This window comes from Oncorhynchus mykiss, chromosome 18 (assembly GCF_057628025.1).
Source record: "Oncorhynchus mykiss isolate SJ-2025 chromosome 18, ASM5762802v1, whole genome shotgun sequence".
NCBI lineage: Eukaryota > Metazoa > Chordata > Actinopteri > Salmoniformes > Salmonidae > Oncorhynchus > Oncorhynchus mykiss.
Window position 1 is genome coordinate 46,729,704 of NC_143039.1, and position 13,162 is coordinate 46,742,865.

Consider the following 13,162-nt stretch of genomic DNA (forward strand, 5'->3'; position numbering starts at 1 on the left):
GCAATAAACAGTTATACTCAAGTACAGCAAACAGGGAGTTACCCATTATTATAAACTGGGTGGTTCGAGCTCTGAATGCTGATTGGCTGAAAGCTGTGAAAGCTGAAAGCTGTATATCAGACCATATACCACAGGTATGACGAAACATGTATTCTTACTGTTCTAATTACGTTTGTAACCAGTTTATAATAACAATAAGGCACTTCATGGGTTTGTGGTATATGGCCAATAAGAACAGCCCTTAACTGTGGTACATTGGCCATATACCACACCTCCCCTGGCCTCATTGCTTAAATATAAGCAACGTAGAACCTGGAAATAGCTAACGGCTAACTACTCATGCAACTCAATGAAAACTTTACTAAATGTCAAAGAGCATCAGATCGGACCAATGATTGACAGCTATGGTGATAGCATCCATAGGGTTGAAAGGTCTAATTTCCCCCATCAATAAAATAATCTCTGATCTACTTTGTGACCTTTCAGTCTATTATGCAGGACTGGCGGTACAGTCGGTCCTGTGTGTGGTTGTGTGTGGTTTGGAAAGGGATAGAGTCCAATGCTGAGCACACACCTCTGTGACTCACAGCCATTCCTATCAGTCTGTTAAGGTTATTGTGGCTACTCGGGCATGAATGGGCGCATGCATGCATGAACATACACACACACACACACACACCATGGCGATTTATACATCTGGATGACCACAAAGTCAGGTATGCCCAGTGTGTGTGTGCGGCTGTGCAGTTGGCTGTAGGCATAGAAGCAGAGCGGTGTACGTCATGCGGTGGAGCAGCAGCCTGAACTGAGCTACTACTGCCAGTCCCTCCTCCCCTTCCCTTATACAACTTCAGCTCCCTCTGCAAGCTAGCGCAGCTCACTCGCTTGCCTTTTTAAGCATGCATCAAATATACACTGAAGAAAAATATAAAGGCAACATGTAAAGTGTTGGTTCCATGTTTCATGAGCTGAAATAAAAGAGCCCAGAAATGTTCCATGCACACAACAAGCTTATTTCTCTCAGATTTAATGCACACATTTCTTTGAATCCCTGTTATGTTTGCATTTCTCCTTCGCCAAGATCATCCGTCCGACAGGTGTGGCATACCAAGAATATGATTTTATAGGTATTTATTTATTTATTTATTTATATAGACATTTTTAGATCAGCTGTTATCTCCAAGTGCTGTACAGAAACCCAGCCTAAAACCCCAAACAGCAAGCAATGCAGGTGTAGAAGTACCTGCATGGCATGATCATTACACAGGTGCACCTTGTGCTGGGGACAATAAAAGGCCACTCTAAAATGTGCAGTTCTGTCACACAATGCCACAGATGACTCAAGTTTTGAAGGAGCGTGCAATTGGCATGCTGACTGCAGGAATGTCCACCAGAGCTGTTGCCTGAGAGTACAATGTTAATTTCTCTACCATAAGCCGCCTCCAGGGCCTAACAAATTTATTTCAATTGACTGATTTCCTTATATGAACTGTAACTCAGTAAAATAATTGAAATTGTTACATGCTGCGTTTCTGTATTTTTGTCAGTATATCTGTGAGCATGAAATAGTATTGATATATGATTCAAAACCATACATATATTGTCTCTGATCACTCCTCTCCGTAAAAAAAAACATTTTGTATTGAAAATCCTAATTAGACTCTAACTCAGGAGCAGTTTCTATATGCTTCCCTGTTCATTCTCTGTTTCAATTCAAATGATACATTAATTGGATGAACCAATGCAATGTTTCCAATTAGCACTGTGTTGTTGCGCGAGACTGGTAGAATAATCACTGTCCTCATTACCCTCTCCATACCACGTTGAATGCAATGTGTGTGTACGTGTTGCTAGTTGCGTGCGGGCTCGTGCTTGCGTGAGTGCGATAGCCAACCCAACTGCGTGTCCCTGCCTGCTTCTGTGTCGTAGGATTTTGGCTCCTTGCAAAAGTAGCACGTCTTCCGCTCGCAACTCTCCGCGGTCTTTCTGTCCCTCGATCTGTGTGGCGCTTTCCCCGCGCTTCAATGCATCTTCTGCGCGTTCCTCGGTGTAGCCCATTCAACCTATTCTCCGCAGTGCTGAAATAGAGAGTGAGTGAAAGGAGGGTGGCAAAAGAGAGAGAGAGAGCGGGAGAGAGAGGAGCAAGGGGCGATACGGGGAAACACACGAGAGAGAGTCAGAGAGAGAGAGAGAGGGAGAGAGAGAGAGAGCGGGAGAGAGAGAGAGAGAGAGGGGGGGGGGGGGGGGGGGGGGGGTGCCAAAGGAAAATTGCACAATCCGTCAAAGCTCCCTAGCGCGCGGATCTTTCGACGGCTGCACCATTAATTTGGACGGTCGGAAAGAGTGAGTAGTGCCTGTTGCTTATATGTCATCATTACGCTATAAAAATGACCATTCGTTTCATAAACCGTCTTGAAAAATGTCTCATCATACATCATCATAGTTTTCATTTTGGGTTATAGCAGTTCACACGTTTCATGATGATGTCCGTCTGTCAGTGTGTTGTGGGCTACAGTCAGTCTGTCTATAACATTTGCTGCATCTATTTAGTCTAGCTGAATACACACAGGAAATGCATGCGACTGACATTTGGTTTTGAAACATCTGAAAAAGAAGTCAATCATTCCATAATATACTGCCTTTGGTCTCTCGCTCTCTCTCTCTCGCTCCCCGCAAGATGTGCGTGTGGCAGGCTCTGAGAATGTTACCTTCGTGAATATTTCCTTCCCAAGACATTTCTTGATGATTAGAATCATTTTCGTGTCGCTTTTGCCACTGGTGAGCGTTGTTCATTGCAGTGCAACAGCGCACTGTAGTGTGTGGTGAAGCTCTGTGTGGAAGTGTGAAGGGAATGGGAATCACGACAATTTTGTTATGTAGTTGGTATGGGAGACTAAAAGTAATGCCTGTTACTTGGTGAAACCTGGGGGGAAGGTGATGGTATATGATGTGTGCTGCAGTAGCCTAGTTGTTCTGTATCTGGGTCCATGTGCATGTTTAAAATTGTGTGTGTGTCGAGTTTTTGATTGGGGGGGGGGGGGGGGGGGGGGTGCCAGGAGGAAAGAGAGGGAGAGGAGGAGGAGAGCTAGAGAGAGAGGGGGGGGGGGGAGTGTGGCTCTGGGTGTCCAATTGAAATGCTCGGATGGGTTATCCCTGTCTCCATCAGTCAGTTTTAATAGCTTTCAATGCCTCTGCATATAATGCTAAAGAAAACAGACATGGCTGTTTATAGATCCTGGATGTATTTGTGAATGGTGGTTGGTGCCCGTAACTGTAAGAAGAGTTGGCTCTGTACAGGCATGTTCAGTCAGAGCTCTTGGATGCTCCTACATTTTTGGGGGGCCAAGGTCTTTCCCTAGACATGTCCACCCCCCCCCCCCCCCTTCCCTCCCAGACATGTCTCCTCCCCGCCCCTCTCTCCATCACTCTCTCCCTACGGTTTATCTTCTTCCCTCATTGAGCACATTTGATGTTCGTTATCTCTGTATCATTCATGGATTCCAATGTACTACACTCTGTACATTCATACAACGTACTGCACTCTGTGCATTCATACAATGTACTACATTCTGTACATTCATACAATGTACTGCACTCTGTACATTCATACAATGTACTACACTCTGTACATTCATACAATGTACTACACTCTGTACATTCATACAATGTACTACACTCTGTACATTCATACCATGTACTACACTCTGTGCATTCATACAATGTACTACACTCTGTGCATTCATACAATGTACTACACTCTGTACATTCATACAATGTACTACACTGTACATTTATACAATGTACTACACTCTGTACATTCATACAATGTACTACACTCTGTACATTCATACAATGTACTACACTCTGTACATTCATACAATGTACTACACTCTGTACATTCATACAATGTACTGCACTCTGTACATTCATACAATGTACTACACTCTGTACATTCATACAATGTACTACACTCTGTACATTCATACAATGTACTACTCTGTACATTTATACAATGTACTACACTATGTGCATTCATACAATGTACTACACTCTGTACATTCATACAATGTACTACACTCTGTACATTCATACAATGTACTACACTCTGTACATTTTTTTTATTTTATTTTTTATTTTACCTTTATTTAACCAGGCAAGTCAGTTAAGAACAGATTCTTATTTTCAATGACGGCCTGGGAACAGTGGGTTAACTGCCTGTTCAGGGGCAGAACGACAGATTTGTACCTTGTCAGCTCGGGGGTTTGAACTCACAACCTTCCGGTTACTAGTCCAACGCTCTAACCACTAGGCTACCCTGCCGCCCCGTAGTACATTCATACAATGTACTACTCTGTACATTTATACAATGTACTGCACTCTGTACATTACTGTGTTTTTCATGTGCTTTCTCCTGTGCATGGTTTTTCTCACTCAAGAAGCTGATGTCAGACCTACTTTCCTGTCCCTGCTTTAAATACTGCATTCTTCATGCCAGTTGGCCGAGCCTGCTGACAGTGGAACATATTGCCGCCTCAACAGAAAACGACACCCTTCCTGAGCCTTCATTGGCCGCTTAGCTGGGAATATCAACTGTGGGGCTGGTCAGAAAGAGTGAGTAGTGGGTGTTGGGAGTTGTAGTTTCTGTACCACTCAGCAGTTGTCTTTGTCCACTTGACCCACGATCGCTCCAAATTGCCTTACCCATCCATCCCTTCTTCTTTCCATCATACTGTCCTGCGACGTTTAATCCAATGCTGTTCTAGGGAGACAACGGCACAATGAAGCACTCTGACTCTCCATAGTATTCCAAGTATTTCTCCCTATTGGATTCTATAAACTGCCGTGTGTCCTTGAAAGTCGCTGTATCAGCCACATTTCATTGAGAGAAGCCTAGTCCCATTGGACTGTACCTACACGCATGTCATCACACACTCAATAGAATTACGAGACCTGTCATAACACGCTATGACGGTTCATGTCAAGCTATATCATTTTGTCATGACACGTGGTGATGTTTTCAACACCAATGTTTTCATGCAGGCTGACATTGGATTCGCCACTAATGTCCCATCATGACATGTTAAGATAATGGATCATGCTATTCGTATGACAGCCCTATATGCTGCATGCTGCAGGGCACAATACCTCAAGTAAAGTGCCTATTCCCAGACTCCATTTCTCACTGGTGGAAGGTCTCAATTATTAAAACATATTAATATTATTACATACTTATTAACACCTGTATGCTAATGACCCAACATTACTACCTTAATGAATAAACCTATCTAATTAATTAAGTGTGACATTTGTTATTTAAGCTAAAAAAAAAAGAAGCTGACCCAGTACAGTAGTGTGCTTGGTCCCATACATGAGACTATAGGCTAATAGTGTCCTTGGTTTTACGCTATCTAGTTTTCTGGTATTTCAGCACCTCACTCGTGGACAGCTCCACACTCTAACCATGACCTCAAACATATTCCCCCTTAGCCAGTCTCTCTCTCTCTCTCTTGCTCTCTCTCTCTCTCTTAGTTTTAAGCGTTCTATTATTCTGTTATTTCAGCACCATACTAGTGGACAGATCCACACTCTCACTGACCTCAAACATTTTTTCCTTTGAAGCTTCTCTCTATTTCTCTCTCTCTCTCTCCAAACTCTCCCTCTACTGATCCCTCCTTTTATTTATCTCTTCATGGATTCCCTCCCCCATCCATGCTATAGCATAAGCCACCATTCACTATTCACCCCCCACATTCAAGTGGCATTCCGTACATTTGCTCCCAGAGACCTAAGCTCTCCCAGTCCCAACACAAAGTGGTGGAGCCTAGAGCTGGGACGATAGACTAAAAAGAATCGACACTGACCGCACCCATCACTTTACGCAGGCTTTTTGCTGATCAATATGATAAGTAGCCTATACTAGAGAAATGTGAAGTTTTAACAAGAAATAAGTTTGCTAATATTGGTAATTTTTAATGGGACAATTGATTTGACCAACCATCAAACTAGTAGTAGTAGTTTAAAGGATCATAAAAAAAAACTGTGGTGCAAATTCATGTTATAAACTTATCATTCTATTTCTCATTATCACATCAATTCAGGCAATTCATTGCAATATAGATGAATGTCCAAATTGCCTAGCTGTAATGGGTGCCTCATGGGAATTGTGGTTTATTCTGTAGGCTTTAACTACAAAGGGAATCTCATCCACCCCAATGCCCCATCTTAGAGAAACATAGGTCTCTTCATGTTACTGAAGTCCAGAGTGTTTCAAGGGAATGAAGAATCAAGGGAATTGTTCTTTCTCGTCTCTTTTCTCGCTTCAAAATGTGAGAGCCCATAATGAATGATCCATGAGGGATTGACCCGGTCCACGATCCATGCCTCTTACTCTTACTTTTGTCCATTCGTAAGGCCAGATGGTATCTATCACCCTTTCCACACATCGTGCCGACCCCAACCAAACTGTGCAGGCTTGGATATTTTATTTTTTACGTTGCCCTTTTCAGAACGGTTCCAACAACTATGTATACTGTGCATTCCATAAGTATTCAGACCCCTTGTCTTTTTCCACATTTTGTTACGTTATAGCCATATTATAAAATATCTTAAATGAATGTTTTTCCTCATAAATCTACACACAATACCCCATAATGACAAAGTGAAAACCAGTTCTTAGATTTTTTTGCAAATTTATTGAAAATAAAAAACAGAAAAACTTTATTTACATAAGTATTCAGACCCTTTGCTATGAGACTCGAAATTGAGCTCCGGTGCATCCTGTTTCCATTGATCATCCTTGAGATGTTTCCACAACTTGATTGGAGTCCACCTGTGGTAAATTAAATTGATAGGACATTATTTGGAAAGGCACACACCTGTGGTCCCACAGTTGACAATGTATGTCAGAGCAAAAATCAAGCCTTGATGTTGAAGGAATTGTCCGTAAAGCCCAGAGATAGGATTGTGTCGAGGCACTGATCTGGGGAAGGGTACCAAAACATTTCTTAAATGGAAGAAGTTTGGAATCCCCAAGACTCTTCCTAGAGCTGGCCGCCCGGCCAAAGAGCTGGCCGCCCGTCTGGAGGAAACCTGGCACCATCCCTAAGATGAAGCATGCTGGTAGCAGCATCATGCTGTGGGGATTTTTTTCAGCGGCAGGGACTGGGGAGACTTGTCAGGATCAAGGGAAAGATGAACAAAGCAAAGTACAGAGAGATCCTTGATGAAAACCTGCTCCAGAGCACTCAGGACCTTAGATTGGGGTGAAGGTTCACCTTCCAACAGTAACAATGACCCTAAGCACACAGCCAAGACAACGCAGGAGTGGCTTTGGAAAACAAATCTCTGAATGTCCTTGAGTGGCCCAGCTAGAGCACAGACTTGAATCTGATCGAACATCTCTGGAGAGACCTGAAAATAGCTGTGTAGCGACGCTCCCCATCCAACCTGACAGAGCTTGAGAGGATCTGCAATGTAGAATGGAAGAAACTCCCCAAATACAGGTGTGCCAAGCTTGTAGCGTCATACCCAGGAAGACTCAAGGCTGTATTCGCTGCCAAAGGTGCTTCAACAAAGTACTGGGTAAAAGGTCTGAATATTTATGTAAATGTGATATTTCAGTTTTGAATTTGTCATTAATGTCCTTAAAATGTATAAAAACTTGTTTTTGTTCTGTCATTATGGGGTATTTGTTTATCCATTAGAATAAGGCTGTAAATAGCAACATTTGGAAAAAGTCAAGGGGTCTGACTACTTTCCGAATGCACTGTAGGTTGGTTTGGCTTGGTTCGGTTGCTCAGTAGTGTGACGGACATTTTACTGCAAATTGTCATAGTATCTGTTTGAGAATGGTGTTTTCCCTCTCTCGGGCTGCCGTGTCTAGCACTCACAGTCAACACTGTTTATAAAGAAGCCTCTTCTCAGCTCCCATCCAAATGCGATGGCGTGCCTCATCTTCACATTCTGTTTGACCTTGCAGACACAACTCCCGAGCACAACAGATGCTAACGGTTTCACCTCCTTACCACCATCATCGGTCGCCTTGAGGGAATCTTGTGAGGGAATCTTGACACGTACACAGTCCTCCTTTTACCCTTGGTCACTGTCCTCTTGAGTTGACAATGTTTATTCAACGGATTTCTGAAGGTCTGGGTAGACTATTCACGCGAGGGAGACAGGATGGGGGGGGGGCTGCTTCTTACCATATCAAATATTTGTAACTGGTGAGTCATCATGAGTGAGAAAAATCCATTGTGACACTCATGAATGTGCAGTGCTGCATCTCAAATCGGTGATGAGGTCATTGGTTTTCGGGCACCACAGTTGCTCTCCTCCTCTCCTCCTCTTTTCCTCGTGCAGGTTTTTCCCTTTTTCTTTCTTCTCACCAGTGAAACGGTTTGAGTGGGTAAAGCCACACTGTCATCAGTGGAGGAGCCTCACCTGTAATTTGCAGCACGCTGCTCTGTGGCGGTGAGGTCGTTCCCATTCACTGGCATAGCGGGCTGTGCGGTCATGTGTTGCATTTTGACCACTGCTTATGCTACCTATAGCCTACCCGCTGCACACAGACGTCAATTTGACGTCTATTCCGTGTTGGTTCAACGTAATTTCGTCGGAATGATGTGGAAACAACGTCGATTCAACCAGTGTGTGCCCAGGGGGGTAGTTAAACCAGACTGACTGACTGCAACATTCAGCTTGGTTTAACCAGGTTAGTATGTACAGGATATGTACCAGTAGTCACCACTATGTATCCAAAGACACTGGCAGATAATCCTCCACTTTACACTGTCTGTTTCTCTTTTAAGATGAGTTGAAGACAGAAAACAGTTATTTGGTTAATTATCTTCAATGAAACGTGAAGCAATGTCATAAAAGGGATCATTCAGTCACGTGGAGAAGCTTTCTCTTCCTCTAAAACTAACCAAGTGATAAAACTAACCAAGTGGTTCCTCTACTGTAAATTGGTCTCTGTTCAGTTATTCTGATGAGAAAACCCACCAGGGGAGAGGCCAACTCCATTTCAACCAGGCTTTCCCATTCATCTGCTGAATTAGCTGCACTGAAATCGACTCGACCCCAAACCTCACCTGTCCTCTCACCTCCATCTCTCTCTTCTTTCTTATCCTCTCTCCTCTCTCCCTCAGACGAGCATGTTCAGCACGCGGGCACTCACGCTCCTGTCCTCTGTGTTTGGGGCTTGCGGCCTGCTCCTGGTGGGCGTGGCTGTGTCCACAGACTATTGGCTGCTGATGGAGGAGGGCGTGGTTCTGCAGCAGAACCAGAGCATGGAGGTCAGGATGGCCCTGCACTCCGGCATGTGGAGGGTCTGCTTCGTGGCAGGTATGCTGGAATAGACACATTTCGTTTATATGTACAGAAGCACGCATGAACGTATTGTACACATAATGCTTTGTGGCAGGTTTCACGTGAGGAAAGCGCTACGTATAAACAGTAGTTCATATGTACACAGGCACACAGTACCTTACTGTAATGCTTTGTGGCAGGTACTGGAATCAACATAGGCTATATTTCACATTTCGTTCTGTCACACACACACACACACACACACACACACACACACACACACGTGTTTTATTGTTACCCCATTGTCTTGCGTCAGATCGCATCACTCATACACGGAGCTCATCCCTCAATGGTTGTCACTAGTTACCAAAGCCACAAAGTCAAAATTGGCTATATTGTAAAAATTCTTAAAAAACAAAAATGTACTTTTTGGTCTTAATTTATGGTTAGGGTTAAGCATAATGTTAGCAGTGTGGTTAATATACACTGCTAAACCTTAATACCACACCATATACAATCGTTCTAGCAATGGATATAGGCTGAGCTTACAAAACTTTAGGAACACCTGCTCTTTCCATGATATAGGTGAATCCAGGTGAAAGCTATGATCCCTTATTGATGTCACTTGTTAAATCCACTCCAATCAGTCTAGATGAAGGGGATGAGACGGGTTAAATAATGATTTTTAAGCTTCATCACTCATCACAAGCAGGCTGTCATGTGCCTTTTACTGAGGAGTGGCCTCCGTCTGGCCGCTACCATAAAGGCCTGATTGGTGGAGTGCTGCAGAGATGGTTGTCCTTCTGGAAGGTTCTCCCATCTCCACAAAGGAACTCTGGAGCTCTATTAGAGTGCCATCGGGTTCTTGGTCACCTCCCTGACCAAGGCCCTTCTCCCCCAATTTCTCAGTTTGGAAGAGTCTTCTTCCATTTAAGAATGATGGAGGCCGCTGTGTTCTTGGGGACCTTCAATGCTGCAGACATTGTTTTGTTACCCTTCCCCAGATCAGTGCCTCGACACAATCCTGTCTCGGAGCTCTACGGACAATTCCTTTGACCTCATGACTTGTTTTTTTCTCTGACATGCACTGTCAACTCTGGGACCTTAATTAGACAGGTGTGTGTCTTTCCAAATCATGTCCAATCAATTTAAATTACCGCAGGTGGACTCCAATCAAATTGTAGAAACATCTCAAGGATGATCAATGGAAACAGGATGCACCTGAGCTCCAATTCGAGTCTCACAGCAAAGGGTTGTGCAAATAAGGTATTTCCGTTTTTTATTTAATACATTTGCTAAAATTTCGAACCAGTTTTTGCTTTGTCATTATGCGGTATTGTGTGTAGATTGATGAGGGAAAACATTTATTTAATCAATTTTAGAATAAGACTGCAACGTAACAAAATGTCTGAATAGTTTCCGAATGCACTGTATACTTATACTGTGTATTTAAAGAGTAATACACTGAGTATACAAAGCATTAAGAAACCTGCTCTTTGGAACGTCTTCAACACATTGAGTCAATGTCCCAAACAGTTGAGACTGTTCTGAGGGCAAAAGGGTGTGTAAACTCAATATTAGGAAGGCATTCCTAATGTTTTGTACACTCAGTGTATAATTAAGTGATAAGGCCTGAGAAGACAGTGTTTTGGAGGATATATTGGCAAGGGTGCCGTTACACCCGAGACGAAGAATAGTAACTTAGAGCACCCAAACAAAACTCGAATTAAAAACTCTTAAATCAATTGCTATAGTATTATAATGAGGTTTTCTCTAAAGCAGGTCATGGTCACACAGGGATTGAAAAAAACATTGTAAAAAGTGGGCAAAATTTGTAAGAATGAGGCAGGTGGATTTGAGCGTGCATTATCACCTGAGCATTATCACGGGCTTCAGTGAGCATGGAAGTGAACTGGGTAAGTGAAAGAGCTACTGTACCTCTATGCTAACATTATCTAGCTATAGAGCTACCGCATTTAGCTCACGACTTCCATCTAAATAACACTGATAAAACAAACCAAATGTTAACATGTCTGCCAGCTGTTGGTAGCTAACTGCTGGTGCTATCATACTATACATAAACTCAGCAAAAAAAGAAACGTCCATTTTTCAGGACCCTGTCTGTCAAAGATAATTAGTAAAAATCAAAATAACTTCACAGATCTTCATTGTAAAGGGTTTAAACACTGTTTCCCATGCTTGTTCAATGAACCATAAACAATTAATTAACATGCACCTGTGGAACGGTCGTTAAGACACTAACAGGACGGGGACCGATTTGGAGGTGGTGGGTTCGTCATGGTCTGGGGCGGTGTGTCACAGCATCATCAGACAGAGCTTGTTGTCATTGCAGGCAATCTCCACGCTGTGCGTTACAGGGAAGACATCCTCCTCCCTCATGTGGTACCCTTCCTGCAGGCTCATCCTGACATGACCCTCCAGCATGACAATGCCACCAGCCATACTGCTTGTTCTGTGCATGATTTCCTGCAAGACAGGAATGTCAGTGTTCTGCCATGGCCAGCGAAGAGCCCGGATCTCAATCCCATTGAGCACGTCTGGGATCTGTTGGATCGGAGGGTGAGGGCTAGGGCCATTCCCCCCAGAAATGTCTGGGAACTTGCAGTTGCCTTGGTAGAAGAGTAGGGTAACATCTCACAGCAAGAACTGGCAAATCTGGTGCAGTCCTTGAGGAGGAGATGCACTGCAGTACTTAATGCAGCTGGTGGCTACACCACATGCTGACTGTTACTTTTGATTTTGACCCCCCCTTTGTTCAGGGACACATTCTTCCATTTCTGTTAGTCATATGTCTGTGGAACGTGTTCAGTTTATGTCTCAGTTGATGAATCTTGTTATGCTCATACAAATATTTACACATTAAGTTTAAGTTTGCTGAAAATAAACACAGTTGACAGTGAGAAGCCGTTTCTTTTTTTGCCGAGTTCAGTACGAGTATGGGAAAGAGTAGTTTTGGCTACGCCAGAGGTCACTGTTACGGTAGAGAGCCCTATGGCTGGGGCCAAAACGATGTGCGTGGATGACTTGTCGGATGGATCCGCGCGGGTTGATGCAACACCTCCAGTAGAATTTTATTCTGACATCTACATGGACTTGGGCAGTGGTCTCCAAGGCTTTCCTAGTCAATCGCCAAATACTTCAGTAAAAAAACCCAACGATAGCCTTGCTTTCCTGTTTTTTATTAGTTTTGCGCTGGTTGCGGTAGCGGCACGTGTTTCGGGTTGCCATGGATTTTTAACCATTTCATTGCGTCTGACGGTACAAACTGCACCTACCCGGCAGGAGGCACTGAGACCAAATGAAGTGCACAGATTACCGCTGGCCAATCAGATAGCTCAGATCCCAGTGTCTGCAGAAAATACGGTATGTCATTGGTCTGCAGCTTTCACGAGCCCACGGCAAAGTCGATAGTCAACTCTACTGTGTGAGATTTCAAATCTTTAAAAAACATCACTAAAGACTGACAAATACAGCAAAGAGCTGCTGTTTTTATGAGTGAGTTCATGTTTAAGATTTTATTCAGCACTGTCAACACTTTATTCAACACATTGCTTACTTATTATATATATATATATATATATACTGTATAATTTTTTTTGGGGGGGGGGTAGATCAGCTTTAATATTGCAGATGGATTGTGGCTTCCATCAGCTTAATTTTCTGCATCATTTCCAATCCCCCATATCATTGTTTGTAAATATATATATACCTTTTTCGTAATATATTTCCCTTTATTATTTTCCCCTAACCCTAGTGTCAAATAAAAAAATATGATAATAAAAAGGTCACATGCACATGGTTAGCAGATGTTAATGCAAATGTAGTGAAATGCTTG

General features: G+C 43.1%; 1 protein-coding gene across 2 annotated transcripts in view; it reads left to right on the forward strand.

The window, feature by feature from the left end:
- Positions 1–1,891: 1,891 nt before the first annotated feature.
- The window catches only part of LOC110496814 (voltage-dependent calcium channel gamma-7 subunit), a 33,848-nt gene continuing 22,577 nt past the window's right edge, over positions 1,892–13,162 (forward strand). The window contains exons 1-3 of one of the 2 annotated variants that reach the window (XM_036952720.2): positions 1,892–2,343; positions 4,437–4,611; positions 9,147–9,342. In XM_036952720.2, the coding sequence (XP_036808615.1) occupies positions 9,153–9,342 (190 nt within the window). In that variant the 5' untranslated portion in view covers positions 1,892–2,343; positions 4,437–4,611; positions 9,147–9,152. The remainder of the gene's footprint in view (positions 2,344–4,436; positions 4,612–9,146; positions 9,343–13,162) is intronic. The other variant, XM_036952721.2, reaches the window with a different exon arrangement.